General features: G+C 42.5%; 1 protein-coding gene across 1 annotated transcript in view; it reads right to left on the bottom strand.

The window, feature by feature from the left end:
• Positions 1-18,745, bottom strand: part of LOC133956108 (forkhead box protein J3-like) — a 45,619-nt gene extending 26,874 nt beyond the window's left edge. The window contains exons 1-3 of the mRNA XM_062390943.1: positions 18,367-18,745; positions 4,315-4,389; positions 2,108-2,191 (exon numbers count right to left, since the gene is read on the bottom strand). Coding sequence (XP_062246927.1) covers positions 2,108-2,191; positions 4,315-4,389; positions 18,367-18,729 — 522 coding nt within the window. The 5' untranslated portion in view covers positions 18,730-18,745. The remainder of the gene's footprint in view (positions 1-2,107; positions 2,192-4,314; positions 4,390-18,366) is intronic.
• Between the last annotated feature and the right edge of the window lie 356 nt (positions 18,746-19,101).

The raw sequence follows: 19,101 nt of genomic DNA on the forward strand, positions 1-19,101 counted from the left end.
TTGCAGATATTTTTGCAAGATGTGCATTTACTTTTGAAATAGTGCAGTGTCCGTGTTAAACATGCCTGTTTGGAATGAGCTGTTTGCTTTGCTGGTGATGCTGGTTGCAGCTTTCCTCCTGAAACTATTCAAGTGACCTGCAGTAATTGAACTGCTGCCCGGCTGCAGAACTCAGTCCACTGAACTCTGAGGCTGCACGACCTCTGGTGCTGTTCACCTGTTTATTAAAGTTCGATTCGGTTCTATTCGTTTAAGCTCGATACAGAATCTCAAACTCTAGAATCAGATGTCAATGGTGTGGCTGTGAATACGCCTGTTGTTGTGAACATGCCCTCTGTCAACTATTATTAATTATTAGATAGAAACATTTTCAAGTTTTATATATTTCGCTATATTTTTGTTTTATTTTATTTATTAAGCCCGAATTACATTTCAGGTTCTAGTTTGGAAATAGAAAATGGGGGGAGAGGATCCCATATTAAGTCTTGCTATCAGCCAAATGGTACAAAGCAAGGACAAACCTGCTTGTTCACCACAGACAGGAAAATGGTGCATATTTTTGTGGCTTTGCTAAGTAGTACCACAAACAGATCCTATTAAACTATCATCTGGTTCTGGTGCAGTAGACAGTTAGACTGTTAGAGACCCTTCAAACAAGCGTAACATGCAGAAGAGAAAACAAATCCACAAAGGGAGGAATATAGGAACCTGCCTGTTTCATTCCCTCCACAGAGAGGTTAATTAGTACCACAGGTAGCCTATCACATGGATGTAGAGGGGTCGGCTAGTGGTCAGTTTTTTTCCTAGGTATCATTGATCTAGCTCATAATCCCGGAACCTGTGGTGCAGGTGCTGTGGGCACCATGAGCTCCTGGTCAAGAAAACTTGGTAAATGTAAACCACTGAATCACTCAAATTAAACATAGACGAATAAAAAAATGAATTTACTGATGGGTTTTAAATGATCATTTGATTTGCGTTACTCAGTTAGACTCTAACAGGAAGAGTCTGGTTGACTAAAGCGTTTCACTGCGCCGTCAGAACTTAAAACACCTGATCTGCTGTTTTATCCTTTTGTCAGTGTAGCATGGAAAAAAACGACAAGTCAAATATTTCTGAAACGTTTCAAGTGCAAAGAGATTTTCCCGATGTGCTCCTGTGTCATCTCACACTGCTATATCAGCAACGCTTTCTCTGACAGTGCTTGCATCTTTATGAGACCTTTTTAAGACCTAAAAACGAGGTGATACATCTCAAGGGGTTTATCCCACGACAATACATTTCTGACACGTATTGTCCGCAAAATCATGGCTTTGATGATGGAAACTGATGGTTTTGTTGTGAAAAACGAATTTCGATCTTTGGCCAAAAACCCTTCATGCTGCTCTTTAACATTAAATCATTCCACCACCTTGAGTCGTGGAGTAGACTCCGTGATGTCTGCACCCATAGACTGGATGTGTCTCCACTTTCTCCCATCCTTCACAAATGAAGCCAAAATATGGCGGATATGATTGGGAATGGAGTCCGAGTCTGTGCAATAGCAACTGGGGGATGGAGCCATGGTGGCGCATTTATTTGCTTGACCAATTGTGAGTCACTCACAAGCGTCAATAATGACATTTCACCTTTTTTATAACATCAAATAACTAATTATTAATAACATTTAAACATCAATGTGATTAGAACTGCCTCACATCAACCACCTTAGGTTTCTGTATCACTGGATTTACAACCTATAGTGCAACAAGCCACCAGGGGGCAATCAAGATAGTTTGGCTTGATTTCTCTGGACCTCTCAGTCTTCCTTAACAGGCTCAGGCAGCAGCTGACCTGGACCCAGGCTCAGTCTGAGTAAGACGGGGGCAACTACCTGCTCAGGGTCGGAATTAGTTCAGAGCAATTACCATGCCTTAGCTCTGAAGGATAACTTGTTTTGTTTATTACATTCTGTGAACTTCACCTTCACCCTGAACATCCTCTACAAAAACCTAGCGGTTCAACAAGTGTATGTAATATTCACATTGAACCGACAGGTTCTTAGTATGGTGCAGACATATTCATCACATCATAGAGCTTTTCAAATCAACGTGGTTCAGGTACGTACCCTTTCTCCAGATCTTGGTCTTTTCTTGGGCCTGCTGGGAACTGTGTCTTCTTTAGGGTTGGTATCTATGGCCCAGTAGGAACCCTGGAGAGTGAAACAAACAAAAAACACGTTGTGAGGTCTCACGTTTGGTGGAAGCTGTTGTTTATTTCTCATATGCTTGTGTTTGCTCTGTAGGTTTAAGACCATAGATAAATAGTCAATCGTGATCGGTACCTATTCTCTCATTTTTTTATGTAAAAGTGAACGGAGTAAAAACCAAAAATTCTCACTAGACACAGTGCTTGAAAATACTTATAATTATATATGAAGTATATGAAAGACACAATGCCACAACAAGAGGACGCTTATAAATAAACTAACACATATTCCATGAGGAGATTAGATTTTGTTCAGGATCCCGTGCAGCTGATTGTTAAAATCACTTTATTTAGTCAATAATTGATTCAAGCCAGTCAGAAGATCCTGAAAATGGGACCACTATGTACGGACCAGATGTATGGGTATTATTAATGTTGCATTCATTTCTATAAGTTTGTATCTGTCAATTTATATTTTATATCCATCACATTCGCTGACACATTTTCATCCGTTTCTGACGTAAACATCTCTATTCTTTTTGAGGATTGTATCAATTCTTTTTTTTTTTTAATACACAGGGAATCGTGTCACTAAAGGAAAACAGTGCAGTGGATGGATCTCCCTCTCGTCCCGTAAAACCAACGTATCTGTTGTTATTCCAGCTCTGTATCCAATCAGTTTTCTCTCACTTTAGTTATACTGCGGCGCATGCTGCCGCTTCCTCTCCCCAGAAAACCCACTGAAATCCTTTTGATACAAAATGTTTAAAACGCAGCAGCCTCCAAAATAAACACATTCAGTGAGAGAGGAGGAAATCAATTGCTTTTAGGTCCTTGATTTCCTCCTGGTCTGATTTTATTTTATTTTCTCCCTTTCATTTTTTTTCCCTCTTCCCTCCCAAGGAGGTCCAAAGCTGCAGACTGAATTCAGGAGGTTCATCTAGGCCACACACTCACAAACACTCTCACAAACACAGTCACAAACACACACACAAACACACACGGCCCGCTCCACACCTCCCTCCCTCAAACTCACTGCTTCTCCTCCCCCTGTCTCTCAGTCCCACATCACTGAACAGTACACAGCCAATTAACGTTAGCACATGCATGATTTAGCTTCTCCCCTCTCTCTATGGCTTCAAACAGAGCGTGTACGTTCAACTTGGCACAGATGACCCCCCCCCCACCCCCCCATCCCCCCACCCCTCTCTCTTCACTCCACCGCCGAGGTATCGACCGCTTCGATCCACGGTCTGAGTTAAGGTGCGAGTCAGGTCCAAGTCGGTCTAATCAGGGGGGAGCCCGCTCTCTGCTTTTTTGTCTTTGGCAGACTATGGGCCTCCACTCAAGCCCAAGGATTTTGTTTGAATTATTTAAACCTTCTTCCCCCTAATTCATTTTTCAATGGCTCCAAAATCCCCGCAGCCCGGAGACACCCCCCCGCACCCCCACCCCAAACAAAATGAGTTTTAGAAAGCTCGATGAAAAAGTTTGGGGCATGCCGATTACTTTTTGTTTGCTCCCCATGTTAACCATGTGATGACCTGACATGTAGACATTTGAGCATTTGATAAAAAGTGTTGTGAGGACAAGCTTCATTGATCAGCTGTAATTATATACTTTCCCCTGTCTGAGCGATTCCTTCGATTCAGCACAAACAAGGGCTTGACAAATTGTTGTTATCAAACGAAAAAACCTATCAAAAACGTCCTCCGAATGTGTATGGGTGTGTGTGTGTGTGTGTGTGTGTGTGAGGGGGGGTTAATACAGTATAACACATGTGTGGATGGCCTCCCCTCTGAAGGAGTGTACCTACATATACATATTATTCATTACTGCCGGTGTCACATTATTACTTGGCAGAATCTATATCAGAGGAGCCATGGAAAATAAAGAAACAAGCATTATGCATTCAGCACAGCCCGAGTTACGGAGCTACAAATTGCTTTTAAGTGCGGACACTGTGCGCACACGCGGCACGAGGGCGAGCGAACACGTGAAAAGTAATCGCTCTAGCCTCTGCCTTATTTGTAGGTCCGCGGAAATAGGTTTGCATTTTCCCTGTGAATCACACCGTATGTCATGCTGAGCTTCTCAGTCGCATTACATTGTTTGGGAAATACTTACTTTTCCAGGGTCGTCTTTGGAGCGAGGCACTTTGAGAAAACACTTGTTCAAGGACAGGTTGTGTCGTATAGAATTCTGCAGGGAGTGACAGGGGGTCGGAGGGAAAACAGAGGGAGAGGAAGGGGAGGAAAAGGACAAAAGATTGTTACAGAGTAAATCCATTTTCCCAACAAGCAAATTACATTCACCCTGATTCTGGTCCCAGTCTATGGTGTTCACTGGAACAACACAACCCTTTGCCTTTAGGAACTCAACATTCTGTCCTCTTCACCCTAAGCGGCAGAGGTGTCACAAGTGAAATCTCAGGGGTCAGAAATATTTCTGATATAAAATATTTAGTTTATAGTATATTTTACTTCTTGGGAAATAAAAGAGAGTCTCCACAGTTTGAGAAGGAACAATTACATTGGCTGAACTGCTCACCAGTATTTTTAACTGTGTATACTACTATACATTCTTTCTTTGGGAAAAGTTTCTCCATTTTCTACGTTTAGCAGTAAGAACACTTTTAGAGAACACTTTTAGAGAACAAACGTTTCAGAAAGGATATGCATTTATTTCTACATTTTAAGTTTATCTTCCTAATTCCTACTGCTGTTTTTATTTTTTTATTTATTGTTAACTATAGGTTGGATAACAACATCTTAGGAATCATTGCTAATTCTATAAAAAAATTGAAAAATCCTCCCAATATCAACGCCAGAAATATCCCGGCCATGCTGCACATTTAAAGCCAGTGTCCGCGCAGTTACTATCTGGGGATGGAGTCGTGGCAGCGAGGTCTTGCTAATACATGCGCTCAACCAATTGTGAGTCAGTCTTAGCTGTCAATCATGACTTATGATCTTGATTTTATCATATTAAATAACTAATTAAAACCAAACGTACCAGACAAATGAGCTCTTAAACACATCAGTGTGAGGAGAAATACCCATCTGCTAACTTGGAGGAGGCCTATACTAATTTGTCAGACGTGTGAGGGTGTGGATGTGAGTGTGAGTTGTTGTGGGGTGACTCTGACTGGTGTTCTCTGTGCTTTGAATGGATTATTTGAATAAGTGAATGGTACAAGTTTGAGCTAAGGACTGGGTGTTAAACTGGACTTTGTGAAAATTCTGTTTCAAATATAGTTCTGGCCATAATGAGGGCGAGCTTCCATTTCTACGATTTGTAACACCTCCTATTGTGCGAGAGTGTGTGGTGTGAATGAGAGGGAGGGAGAGAGAGGGGTAGAGAGAGATAGAGAAAGCGAGAGAGAGAGAGAGAGAGAGAGACAGAAACAGAGAGACAGAGAGCCTGAAGGAGAGAGAGAGCTAACCTGACATGAACCTGATCTCCTTCAGGCTCCCGTTCTCTGCTCATCTGCTGCTGTTAATTAATACCACTGGGGAGGAGGAGGAGGGGAAAAGACAGAGGGAAGGGGAGGAATTCCTCTTCTCCTTCTCCCGTGTTCCCACTGCTCTGCACTTGCTTTGTTTCTCCTACAACCACCATCTCGCTCTCTCTCTTTCTCTCTCGCTCTCTATGTCTCTCGCATACCATAACAGCCGGGTCCACCTCTGCCTCTGCTCCTCCCGCCAGAAAAGCTGTGGCGGTTCTCGGCTCCTCTACTTAGCGGGTCACTGGCTGCTTGCGGCCGTCCATCAAGGAAACGTGTGACAGTCTCGTGATGAGAAAGGAGAGGAGGACTGCCACCAGCTTGGCACACAAAGGCAACCATCTGTTCCAAAAACTTTCCTGCGGGAGGTGGCGGTGGATCATTAGCACCGAGTCCGCCCGTCACTTCGGCAGCGAGCCCGTCTAACTTTACCTCCACCTCTACCGACTGTTTGTTTATTTACACACTTCTTCTTGCTGTTTTTACACACCCATGCATGACTTGCAACCCTGTATACGCCCGACATTGCAGTGCACCCATTTCTCACTTTCATGCATTTGTATTCTCTGTTTAGGCTGAGCCGTACACTGAAAAGTTAAAAAATCTCTCAGGGGACAAGTATTCTTTCTAGGAGGGTTTCTAGCTTGTTTTCCTCATGAATAAGTCCCTAACGATATGCACTGGTAATGTCAGGATACTAAACATCACATTTTCAAAGCAAATTAATTTCCTTAAGATATTTAACTTAAAAACAAATTCCAGTAAATTTTCTAACTGTGAATATAAGTCGTCACCGAGCCAGGACACCACAACATAAGGTATTTCCTCCATCCATTGCCTATAGTGCTTATCCCAAGGAGCCATTGGGCAAGTGGCACACCATGAACAGGTCTCCAGCCAAAACACAGGGCCGCTGTACAGAGAAAAACAATTCACAAATACGGCCATTTTAGATTCTCCAATTAACCAAACCGTTATCTGCATGTCTTAATTGTCTTTGGACTGTGGGAGGACGACAGAGTTCTCAGGGGAAAACCCCGGAAGCCTGAGAAAACCCACAGAGAACATGCGAACTGGCAAAAAGAGAGCCTGGCCGAAATGGGCTTCGAGCGAGGCACCTTCTTGCTGTGAGGAACACTGCGCTAACCACTGCACCACCGTGCCACCTGTAGGGAACGTGAAGGTCTTTACCAAGTTTCATGAAAATATAATATTCCCTTATAAGAGTCAAAACAACATCTTGCTGATTTCATGTTACCATGGTATTCCTCATATTTATGTTTTCTGCCATCACTGGTTTCATAAGAGGGAATTAACAATGAATGCTGCTTGTCAAAATGAACCTGTAATTATGTTGTTCAAGTCTCAATTATCACCCATTAGTTACTGACAGAATTTAATCAACATATACACATTTCAAGGCAAAATCTATATCCACAATATTTTCACATCTTATTCATATTCAATTCCATTTAAGATTTGTGTACTTTCAGACTCTTTGTACTATACACAATATACCCACATGCAGACACATGCACACACAGACACACTGGTAGCCACCCACACATTTTTTTTAAAGGTCAATGACACTTAAAAACTGCTTCTTTTGTCTTGCCAGTGACAAGAAGCTGGACAGGAAAGGACCAAAAAATAAAAACACAATTTCACCGCTGAGACAGTTGCAAGGACATGCATGTACGTGTGTGTGTGTTTGTGAGACAGCGTCTTTGTGTGTATGAATGCGTGGTGAGATGGGAGAACATCTTTCCACCCGGAGAGCACATATTGTTCACGTTGATGCTTAAGTGCGACTGCCGTCTTCCCTCCGTGTTACAGAAACAGTAATCTTCCTCTTACTGAATGGGAATGGTCATCATCAATAGATGTACTGATTAGCAGTGCTGTGAAGTAAAATAATGAGATTCGCTGCTGATGTCCTCCTTCCACCCACTCCTCTCCCTGCCTGATTAATGAGCTTATCGGGCCGGGCCGGGGCCACGCCATTCCTGCCCAGCAGCTGATAGATCACACAGTCACCAGCATCGTGTGTGAGTGTGTCTCTGTGTGTAGGAAAAACAGGGAAGAGGACTGGTGGTTTATCCCCGTATCTTTGGCATCAAAATAAAAAACACAACATGAACACTCATGGTTTCCACAGCAGGAAATTGTCTGTAAATACAGTTAATCTGTGTTTGTTTTCTCTAAACGCAGCGGTTCAGACAAGCTATTGGCAGTATCGACGTGATTGGGTTTTTCTGACACTGTCGGGTTTTGTACACAAAGATTTGGTCTTTAAAGCTGAAACTTCAGCTCAGCCCAAAAAAGATCAAACATGTCAAAATGTTTAAAACAGATTAGTTCTGAAAATTAAACGTTTATGTATTGAACTGAATACGTGATAATAACAGATGTTAGAAAACGGTATGATTCATAGCAGTCATGTAAAAATGGAAATTAGTTAATTGATTTGTGATACTGCCTTGGCAATAACATAAAAATGTATATTAATGATTATTTATTGTGTTTCAATTGAATCACTCAAAAATCAGATAATTGTAATACAAAAATCTGCTGTGTGTGTGTGTGTGTATGCATGATTACACTGTATATGATTTTGAGTGAAGACTAGAATGCACATGCATCCATCAATTGTACAATCTACTCTAAGGCGTGCATTTAATAATAATGATTATAGATCTGTGTGAACGTGTGGGATATACAGGATGTATTGTGTGTGCGTGGTAGTGGATGCAGCTGCCTCTGCTTAACATAGGGTGCAGCATCGTGGACTTAAGGAGGTTAGTTACATAAGGTGGACTTGATAAGCATGGATGACTTCCTGACTAAATGCAATGTGATATAATGTGATGTGTGACAAAAAGTCAGGTTTTGGAAACATGCTTTTGGGTTGAGGTGTGTGTGTGTGTGTGTGTGTGTGTGTGTGTGTGTGTCTGTGTGTGTGTGTGTCTGTGTATGTATCTTCAAACAGGGGAAGAGTGCAGTTACATAAGTGGGTAGGTTTGGAAGATCTGGGTCATGGCAACTGAGTTAAACACAAAGGGGCAACAGGAGGTGACATTTCCTCAAAACTCAATTAAACGGTCTTGAGAAGGGTTGTGTCATAAGTGAGGCAAAAACACTTACAACTCAAAATAGACTTGATGACAGTGAAATGGTTGGCTGGTGAAGCCGGGCTACTCTGGAAACGTACACCCCAAGTCGCACAGAGCTTCTTGGTGGGAGGATGTTTCTTTGCGTGGCTAATCTTCCAGAGGTCACAGTGTGATTCATTTTCAGCCCAGGACATGTAAGGTGACTGAGATTCAAAGGTGTAAGACTATGTGCATCACAATAAGAAAAGTCAAACAGTCAACAGTGACTCCTAGGTAACCTCAGCTGTTACATAATAGATTTGATAAAGTAAGAAACCGCCCCGTTTTCCACTCTGCACCTGTAATGCAAACTCAACACTTCCTCCACCTGATTCACATTAACCCACCTCCCCAGCTGTTCACAGGGAACAAGCTCTCTCTTTGGCCTGGAAGGCTTTTATTATGAAAAGTCTGCAGGGTGTGTTGGGCTTCACTAACTGCTGCTTTCAATATTAAGTACAATAATCAGTTAAAAGTAATCAGTGAGTCAGTATACTTTCAGACAAGCACTGAACTGCAGACAATCTCCTAGAATTATCCAGAATTATTCCCTATGAGAGAAAGCAAACGTAAATTGTTCCAGACATTCTGTGGAGTTTCTCCTGCAGCCACATGGATAAAACTCCTGATAATGTCAGAATGAGCCCACGAGAGAGTATAGCAGGGGATCCTCCAGAGGATTAACCACTAGTGAGTGGGTGTGATGAGAGGCAAAACAAAAATAACAACAAAAAAAGATGGCAAATATCTATGGATGAAGAAAACTAACCAAAGACGTAGAAGACACCTTATGAAACCACATTAAATTTCAGTGTTTTCATTGTTTTGGGGGCTTCAACAAATTGCACACACTCAGAAATATCAGTCCCCTAAACATGTGTATTTTTTCATTAACATCCATGAATTATTCTTTAAGAAATCAAAGAAAAATATTGAAAAACACAAGGTTATAGAAAGAAACACTTCCCCGGTCCAGATCCTCACAAAAAAATGAATTCTTCTCTGACACATTTCACATCCTTCCACCAAGTTTCAAATAATCTGTCAAGAGGTTTTTGCATAATCCTGCTAACTAATGGGCTGACACACACACACACACCAAAATATAACCTCCTTAGTGGTAAGAATGCAAATTATACTCAAATCACCATCACAGCCTTTATGTAAAGATGTCAATATTGTTAACTGTGGATGTTTACGTTTTTGTTAGCCAGTGAATTCACTGATTTGGCTTGATAAGCAGTAACAGGAGCCTCTGGTTAGCGAGGTAAGAAAACCCAGCCTTAATCTCTGTGGTGGTGTGATTGAATCCCGCTGAGACGCCTGCTCAACTGTGTGTCTGCGGGGAGACAGGGGTCAAAGGGCAAAGGGTTCGGCTGGCCAGAGAATTAACCTATCGAGCGCTGCTGTGTCTGACATTCACACAGACAAACAAATGCACACCTACGCGGCAGTACTCAGGAGAGTCTCTACCATGCCCTTCAGGATGAAAGTAGTGTGGCGTCTCAGAGGTAGTCCGTGTGCGCCCACAGACAGATCCAGAGACAGAGAAACAGAGAAAGGAGAGAAGGACGGAAGACAGAGCGGGAGGGGATATTTGGAGAAAAAAGAGAGGGGGTAGAGATTTCGATAACTTTCAGCTGAACCCATACAGTGCATGAGGAGGGTGAGATGTGGGGAAGTTTGAAAGGTAAGGAGGAGGAGGAGGAGGAGGAGGAGGAGGGAGGGAGGGAGGGTGCAGGGAGGCACAAAGAGAAGGAGCTGGAGTCAGCAGGAAGAGGGAGCGCGGAGGTAAACGCGCACATACGGACAGGTGTCTCAGATGTGAACGTCCCCTGGGTTCTGAGCATCATTGAGACTCCTTATTATATCCGGATGGTGACGGAGTGACAGACGCTCCCCGAGAATACGGGGTTGGATACAAGTCACTATGCTTCAAGCCCCATCTAATACATATTCATTTCATTTGATGGACCCTTCCCCCGCCCTCTCCACTCCCTCACTGAACTACTTCACACAAGTCATCTATAAGACGAGAGGTGTGTGCGTGCGTGTATATATACTGGTGTGTGTCCTTTGTGTATGCATCAGTTTAGCTTGAGCATGCAAATGGACCAGCATGTATGTAGGCAGGTGTTTGCACCTGCACATGCACACCTGTACTGTGAATATGTGTGTGCATGTTTACAGACCCACCACAGACAAGACATGTTTTAGCTGTATGTACCGTATCCAAGCAACCTTTAAGTTAGATTATTGAAAAGCTGAAAAGTTAAATTTCTCCAAACTTTGTCCTGTCGTATGCTCTCATGGGCTCCCTCCACATTTCACGGGCAGTTTGATAGTGGGTTGTCAGGATACGTTTCAAAAAATGTCCGGAACACCTGACTCTGACATTTGTGTTCTCACAAGCGCTCTTCCGGAAATTTCTTGAAAATGTCCAAAGTTCAGTGCACATCTGTCTGAAAGCAGCTATAGTGAGTTTTCTTAGAAATATCCCCACACACACACTTGATCATGGCATCTACATGTTTCAAACCAGGACAAAAGAAACATCTCCAGATTCCTCTAATGCGCTATGAGATACTCTGATGTTATTTAAGGTCTGACAAAAGACAGGCCCGTGTCTCTTTGCTGCATGTGAACCTTGGGACTAGCGAATAAGCTCATTCTGTGGTATAATTATTGCATTCCAGAGAGCTAGGGAAACCAGCCTTAAGCCTATTATTAGCCATATGGAGGGTGCTACAGGCCTGGCTGGTTAGAGAGGGAAATGTGTTGCTGGATGGGTGCCAAATCCTCCAGGAGATAGCACGAGAAAGTCCTTGCTTTTAATTAAGAATTTAATACTGAGACTGCTATTAGTGATTAGTATGTAATTAAAAGCTCTAGCACTGTTTCACATACAAGTTTAATTAGATTTAATTAGAAAAATTGAAAAAAAATATGTTGCGGGCTATATATATTGGCTCAATTATCCCAGGATGTTTTCATGTAACAGAAGTGAAAGTATGCCTTGTGTTGTATTATTTTTGCGTGAAGGCCTCAGCCCATAGATGAGGAAAGTGGATAAAATGTCTGTTTGTGGATCCTTTCTCTAAAATGATTCCAGGAAAAACCTGGGATATTGTTGCGAGAGCGTCTAAAGGGACGAGATTATTAGATTTGGTGACTTCTTGGTGATTTGGATAAAGTACAGGGTGGCAACTTGTGTCTCATTCATATTTTGATTTCCTTAATTATCAATAATATGCTGTGTAACACAGAGCATGCAGTATAATGAATTCCACCACTCATTTTGGCTCAGTAATTCTGGGGGGTCATCAAATGTTAAACACACTTTAAAATAAATGAATTTAAAACTGCATTTAAAGTTGATTAAATAAATACCCAAATATATAAGGTCATGAAGAGAACGAAGACCAGTGTCTGAATGTCCGTTCATCAAATACTTGATCATGTTGGAATGGCTTTGTACTGAGACCTGGTATATGTGGACAATAAACCAGTTCAGGATATATTCTACAAATAAATGTGCCTTGCTTATACACTTATTTATATTATATATTAATTTTCTAAAATGCAAGAATTTGTGATTATCGTTGGAACACACACTTTGGAACTCAAGTGGGAATCTACAGTAGACCTGCATTCGGTAAGTAAAGAGTAAAAAAAAGCTACCTTTACTTTTCACTATGTATATTATTTTGAATTTTCTCAAATTATTTTAAATCGGCACTTGTTGGCACTTGTTTTTAAAACTGCTGCTTTTTGGTAATGTCTTAAGTTTTTCATTTGGATCACGGGTCCTGAGAAAAATAATTCTGTTCCACTGTGCATTTTAAAGCTGTGGCTGGAATGACATAAATAAAATTGAAACTGAGACTGAGACTGAAACTGAAACTGAAACCTAGCAACGGTTACAGTTTGTTTCTTATTTTGTTTTCCACAGTTTCATTAAACTCACAATCAACATCATCTCTAATAGCAAAGTAGCAACGATATTTTATAGCATAGTTTTTATTATGATTAGGATTCATTTACCGAGGCTTCCTCCTGCAGCTGCCGCAGGTTCAGCTCCGACTCGGCCCTTTGCTGCTTTCCCTCTCTCTCCCAACTTCCAGTTTACACTGTCCTATCAATGAAGGCACGGTGCCCAAACATATCTGGATAAGGTTTAATATGAATTACAACAAATCTATATATCATATGTGTTATGTACTATGTATTTCTACCATTATGTCAAAAGGGAGACTTTGACCTTCAGGCCTGGATACACACATCTGGACAACAGAGTGGTTGACTTTACATTGAAACTGGGAATTCTGGGGTGCATGTGGCTGTTCTGTATGTGTTACTTAGTGACAAGGGAATAAACACACAGTCAGGGGTGAGACTCAATAAAAAAGCAGACAGCTGTGGAATTTTCCCAGTCACCACTATCAGACTCCCTGGAACACACAAACATGGACTTTTGAGACGTAAGGAGACATAAGAAGGCAGCTGCACACACTCATGTCTGACCCAGCACACAAACAAAGAAATCAACCTGTACACTGAGGCACACACATGTACACACTTCACACACATGGACTCACACTGCACACTGTTTTCGACAGATCTTCTCCAGACTCTCAAAGCTGAGTCACAGCTGAAATTTCACCACAGACACGGGCTCAGGAGCCTCAGTGCAGCTCCAGCCAGATAATGACTCCCAGCAGCCAATGACAACAGCCTTCCTGCACATATGTGAGTACACTTGACACTGTGCGCCGACCTCCACTGCTCTCACTCGCAGATCTCTCGCAGAGCAGGCAGGAGAGGATGGAAGCCAGAATAATGGCCCGGCGCTGATTCATATCAGGTGATTGTCTGTGTTCGGCCAAAGGCCAAAGGCCATCGCGGTTGTGCTGCCCTTTACAACGTCACATTAGGCCCCGCTAATTTGCAGGCAATTAGCCTGGCTGCATGGGAGCTAGCCTGAGGCGACTGGTGGGGTTGCAAGAGATCAGGTTAGTCAGCACAGGCTGCAGCAAGCCAGTTGGTGGAGGTAAAGGTTTCGACTTCATTTCTGAAGCTGTAAATAATGAGAGATCCGTGTATGAATAATATAATGATGAGGGGAGATTTAAACAACCAGCATCACCCATCATTATGTTCAGAATGAAAAACATAGACCTGAACAAATCAATATCTCTCTCTCTCTCTATATATATATATATATAACGTATTCATTTAATTGGTGAGTTTTTTATATGCAAAAATAATTTGTGAAAAATAACCACCACCAGCTGCCAGAGTCAAATGTGACATATGTCACAACAGAACGAGTAAGGTGCTCTGACGGTGCATCCCTCCATCAGGGTTAATATCCTATTTCAACATGTCAAGCAGTATTTACAATATCATTTTGCTTGCCACAGTTTTCACAATAAACCAAAATATGTTTTTCCACTTCTCATAATAACGTTAGAGATCTGTTACTTTTGTACCATTTCTGCATTTTATAGCTGTGTGATCCATAAAGTTGTAACGGTCCACGCAGACAATCGGACCTCATGGTTTCACCTGCAGTTGTAAGCATACCGACAAGTGACATGCAATGCAGTTCTGTCTCTCACATGAGATCTTGTCAGTGAACCTTACCCTCGCAATCTGTTGCATGTGAGACCAACCCGCGGGCACATGCACCCCCGCTACCGGCATAGAGTGAATGATATCTGTGGGAAACACTGAAAACAAAATGAAAAGAAATTCCTGGATTGGTCCATTTATTCAGATCCGCCCCAATTAATGACTTCTTCTTTGGGCCATATCCCATCCTTCCACAACCTTTCATGGAATTCCGTTCAATAGCTTTTGTGTTATCCTTCTAACCATCAAACAAACAAACGAGCGCAGACAAAAACATAACCTCCTTGGCGGACGTTATCAAGATGTGAGTGCACTTTAAAATACTAAAATGGTATAAAAGAAAAACGAATTAAGACAAAAATTTAAAAAAGAATGCTGAAGGGGAGGTTCTCAAGGTCAGATCTTTGAGTACAGTCCTTCTCAAAACGCCCAAACCTTATTACATTACAGAAGACCCACTGTTACAAACTAAAGAACAACAGACAACAGACAGAGTGCAAGACAGAGGAGGCCCCCCCAAGTGGCTCATGGTCTCCCGCTGCATGCTCATTATGAGTTGTGGTATAAGTGGTCCCTAAAGTGAAAAGGACACGTGGGTGTGAAGGGGCTGCGAGGAGATGTTACAGAGGCATGGGAAAGTAGAGTGATGCACAATGTAGGACACTGACAGACAGAGGCAGAGGTTTGAAAAGATGACATAGGGGAGATAACGCAGTTCCAGAGATGGAAAAAATATAAATGATAGAATGACGCAGCCTGATGCAACGCTGTTTGCATTCCACTCTAGTTTACAGCTTTTCTTAAAAAATGCCATCCATGCATGTTACACAAGATGAATTTAGAAGCGTCAACAATCTCCGTACACAAATAGCTCATGCAAGCTTGTGCTGTTTAATTTTGGTACTTTTTTTTTTTGTTACAGATTCTAAACCTCCTGCTCAGCTCCGGAGAAAACTTTTCATCATCATTACTTCTCAGATGAAAAGAGCTCTCCATATTCATACCAGGCTACCACACAGAAATCTCATGAGCTTGGAAAGCGACATGATTATAACAGCTAACTAGATTCACTGTTAAATGCATTTGAGAGTGTGCGTTCTTGCATGTGCGCGCGTCTCCGTGTTGATGTGTAGATGAGACGCATGCAGCGAGCTTATGTTGTTCGAGCAGCGTACCAATGTGTGTGAATTCTAAGGATGGAATCTGATGTATACGTGTGTGCGTGCCTGCATGTGTGTGTGTGTGTGTGTGTGATGCCCTGGTTTCAACTCTGCTGTTCCTGCACTCTCACATTATCATACGGAGCAGACGGAGTGCGTGTGCTGGGTTGTAAAACCCTCCTCTGCTCTCTGACAGTCTCCCCCCTCATCTCCTCTCCTGCTGAGCTCCCAGTGTGTAATCTGTAGACTGCACACGTACTCTGCCTACCTGAGTGGGAGTCTCTGCTGGTGTACGAGCTTGTGTGTGTGTGTGTATGGGCGTGCACGTGTATGTGTGGCAGAGGGTGAAGGAAGCCGCGCACCATACCACGTATGAGGTGTTTTTCTAAAAGCTCAAGTGCTTCACCTTGAGTCTTCACATTTAGAAAACACATTTCAAAGAGTGTACTTTGCAGCATGTGCATGTGTGAGTCCACCATGTCTGCGGAACATGGCAGCCACACAATCTCTGTGCCTGCGTCCCACTGTGTACAGCTGACAGCAATCACCTGAACTGGAATGAACCAGACTTATGTAACTTTCCCCGTGATGGCCATGGCTGGTATTAAACAAGCCCCACTGTGTCTACTGTGTTTGGTCGGGTCATCGAGGAAGAGAACGTCTGCAGCCTTTTATCAGAGACAATTACAGAAATGTGAGTGGAGCTTTACCTCGAAATAATGCAGATTGCTCAATTTGTTATAGTTTATAAACAGGTCAGTGGCTCTGAAGATGAGTCTTTGCCGCAAAAATGTGCAACACTGTGTTAAACCATGTAACAATCTCAATGTAGAACAAACTAAACTAGCATATTTTCGAGTATGTTGGAGTCTTGTAGATTTTGAAAAATGTATTTTAAATTATGAGGGTATTGGATGCTATTCACTCACAAAGCTAAAAAAAAATGATTGGTTATTGCATGCACAATGGTGTTGACATGACATCTTTCCCTTTCATGATCGCTCTTTAGGTGCGGTGACTCTCTGGAGTCCTTTTTTACATGATCGGTGTCGCCACTGAAAATAACACCACACCACCAGAAAAAGACCATGAAGAAGAAACAGAACCAGAAGCCGTTTTGGCATTGAATCGTTTCCATCCGGAGCAGTGAGCTTGCAAACGCTTCTTTGCCTTGACAACAGTGTCTTTTTCCATAGTTTCCAGCAGAATGCCATGTCTTCACTAACAGTACAAGCAATCTCCCTTCAGAATCTCGATGCTGGGGTCATAGACACGCTGTGCATGTCAAGTTAAAAAAAGTTGGGAGGTGCACCACCAGAGAAAATGAAAACAGTAATTGGTCCAGGAACGTTGAGCATAAATCAAGTTTAAGTTGAAAGTAAGAAAAACTTTGTGTTAAGTATCTTGCAATGAACTCCCTGCACTGATATTGTAGAGACTGAACATGTGAAAATGAAACCAGAAGGCCTTCAGAGTGGTGCTTTACTGACCAAACACAACCAGAAGGAAATAGGCAGCCATGAACCGTAGTGAAGGAAAGCCTGAATGGTCTAAATAACCCCTATCGTCTCTCAGAAAGCTAATTGATTGAATCCCACATGCAGGTAAAGGAGCTCTGCCAACACAACCTGGCTTGTATCGTAACCTTTTTGTCTCCATTTCTGGCGTGCATCTCCGCTTAGGGAATGCGGCGTTGAAGATTATAGACAGGGGAACAAACGCAGGTTCATGAAAAGGGAAAGAAGAAGAGAGGAGGAGTGAGTGAGTAAGAGAGTGAAGGATAGATGCGGGGGGAGATGGTGGTGGCGATGGAGTGCAAGTGCTTGGGAGATGAAGATAGAGAGTGAAAGAGTGAGAAATAATGAGAGAAGAAGAAAAAATGTTCCCGCTCTCAGAGAGATGAATAGGGTGATAGTTTGCAGACAGCCTTTTCAATGTGTCAGTGGAGGGACTATATCTATCCCCTTCTTCACTAATAAGGTAGAGAATCCCCAAGACACATCCATAGGGATCTGTTCATTTGTCTCCAATAACACAGCCACCTTTCTGCTCATATTAGAAAGGATTTGCATAGCTCCATTTACATTTAATAATGTCGTCTGAATGAGACGAAATCTACCTGTCAATCATTCCTGGTTCACTAACAGGTGTCTGTGCTCTTTGAGGCAACCACAGGATCTGATTATTGCATTTTGAGGACTACCAACAGAATGAGGGGCTTGATTAAGTTTTATACTAATTTTAATCCGGTGTGAGGTAAGATTTCTTTTATCAAATCTAGGTTGAGCTTTTAATATTTGAAAATGATTAAAAACTTAACTCAAGGATTCGATGGAGATCTACAATAAGCTTTTGATGGATAGGAGGTGAAAGAACCATCACAAGTAGCTAAGACTTGAAAATGAAGATGAGAAGGATGAAGTATTAAAATAATTGTGCTCTGCAATTCAATTTTGATCATCTTCTTTAGTTTTCAGTTAATTATGAGCTACCGCCTCCAAAATTGGAGGTCAACACCAATGAAAAAAAGGGAAGACTGCAATATATGAATGTTTTGCACATTGCCATTTCCTAATATAAAATAGTGAGGAGAGACATAAGACAGTGTTGTGTGTTTTTGGTTAATAGATCTCTTAAGTCGTCCTGGAATCAGACCCACGGTGGAACCAGCTATCAGAACCCAAACCTAATGAGTAAGACCCAAATCACATAGTTGCTCTCCTCTTACCTTCCAGCCACTGCCCGCCTCTCGGTAGTAGGGGAAGTTGTCACAGATCCACTGATAGATCTCACTGAGGGTCATCCGTTTGCGTGGCGAGCCATTGATGGCGAAGGTGATGAGACTGGCGTAGCTGTACGGCGGTTTGCCATCTCTGTGCTGTGCAGCTTCCTCCTGGTCCAGCGTTGTCCCCGGGTCCAGATGAACAATTTTTTTGCCAGGCCCTTGCCCGTGATGGTGACCGTGGTGGTGGAGGTGGCCGTGATGGTGGCTGAGGTGGTGTCCCGTGTCCGCCTTCTGGATGGCTGCCCTCATGCTCAGCTGGGGGAGCCAGTCCATTGAGGTCAGGCTGCTCTCCAGCTCAGAGGTCATGGTGTTTGTAGGTCGGTTGGGGGGGTGGGGGGGTCAAAAGGAGGACGGGTGAGAGGCTCAGCAACGTGGCGTGTGCAGGATCTACTTTTGGCTCACTGAATGGGTGCTGTGCAGCAGCCTTGGCTCAAGTCTGGAAGGAGCAGGAGGTTTGTTTACTACGTCTATTCATCTTCTTTAGCTGGAGCAGAAAGCAGATTTGGCAGAAACACACAGATGTTAACTTGCACATTATTTTCCACATACAGTCTAGCTTTGCATAATGGGAAACTAAATATTTTGGCATGTCCATCACTTGATCTTCAACAATGCACATAACATGATCTACAATGTGAGCTGTGGAGACGTAGCAGGTTGAAACAAACGGTTATATTC

This window comes from Platichthys flesus, chromosome 7 (assembly GCF_949316205.1).
Source record: "Platichthys flesus chromosome 7, fPlaFle2.1, whole genome shotgun sequence".
In the NCBI taxonomy this organism is placed as follows: domain Eukaryota; kingdom Metazoa; phylum Chordata; class Actinopteri; order Pleuronectiformes; family Pleuronectidae; genus Platichthys; species Platichthys flesus.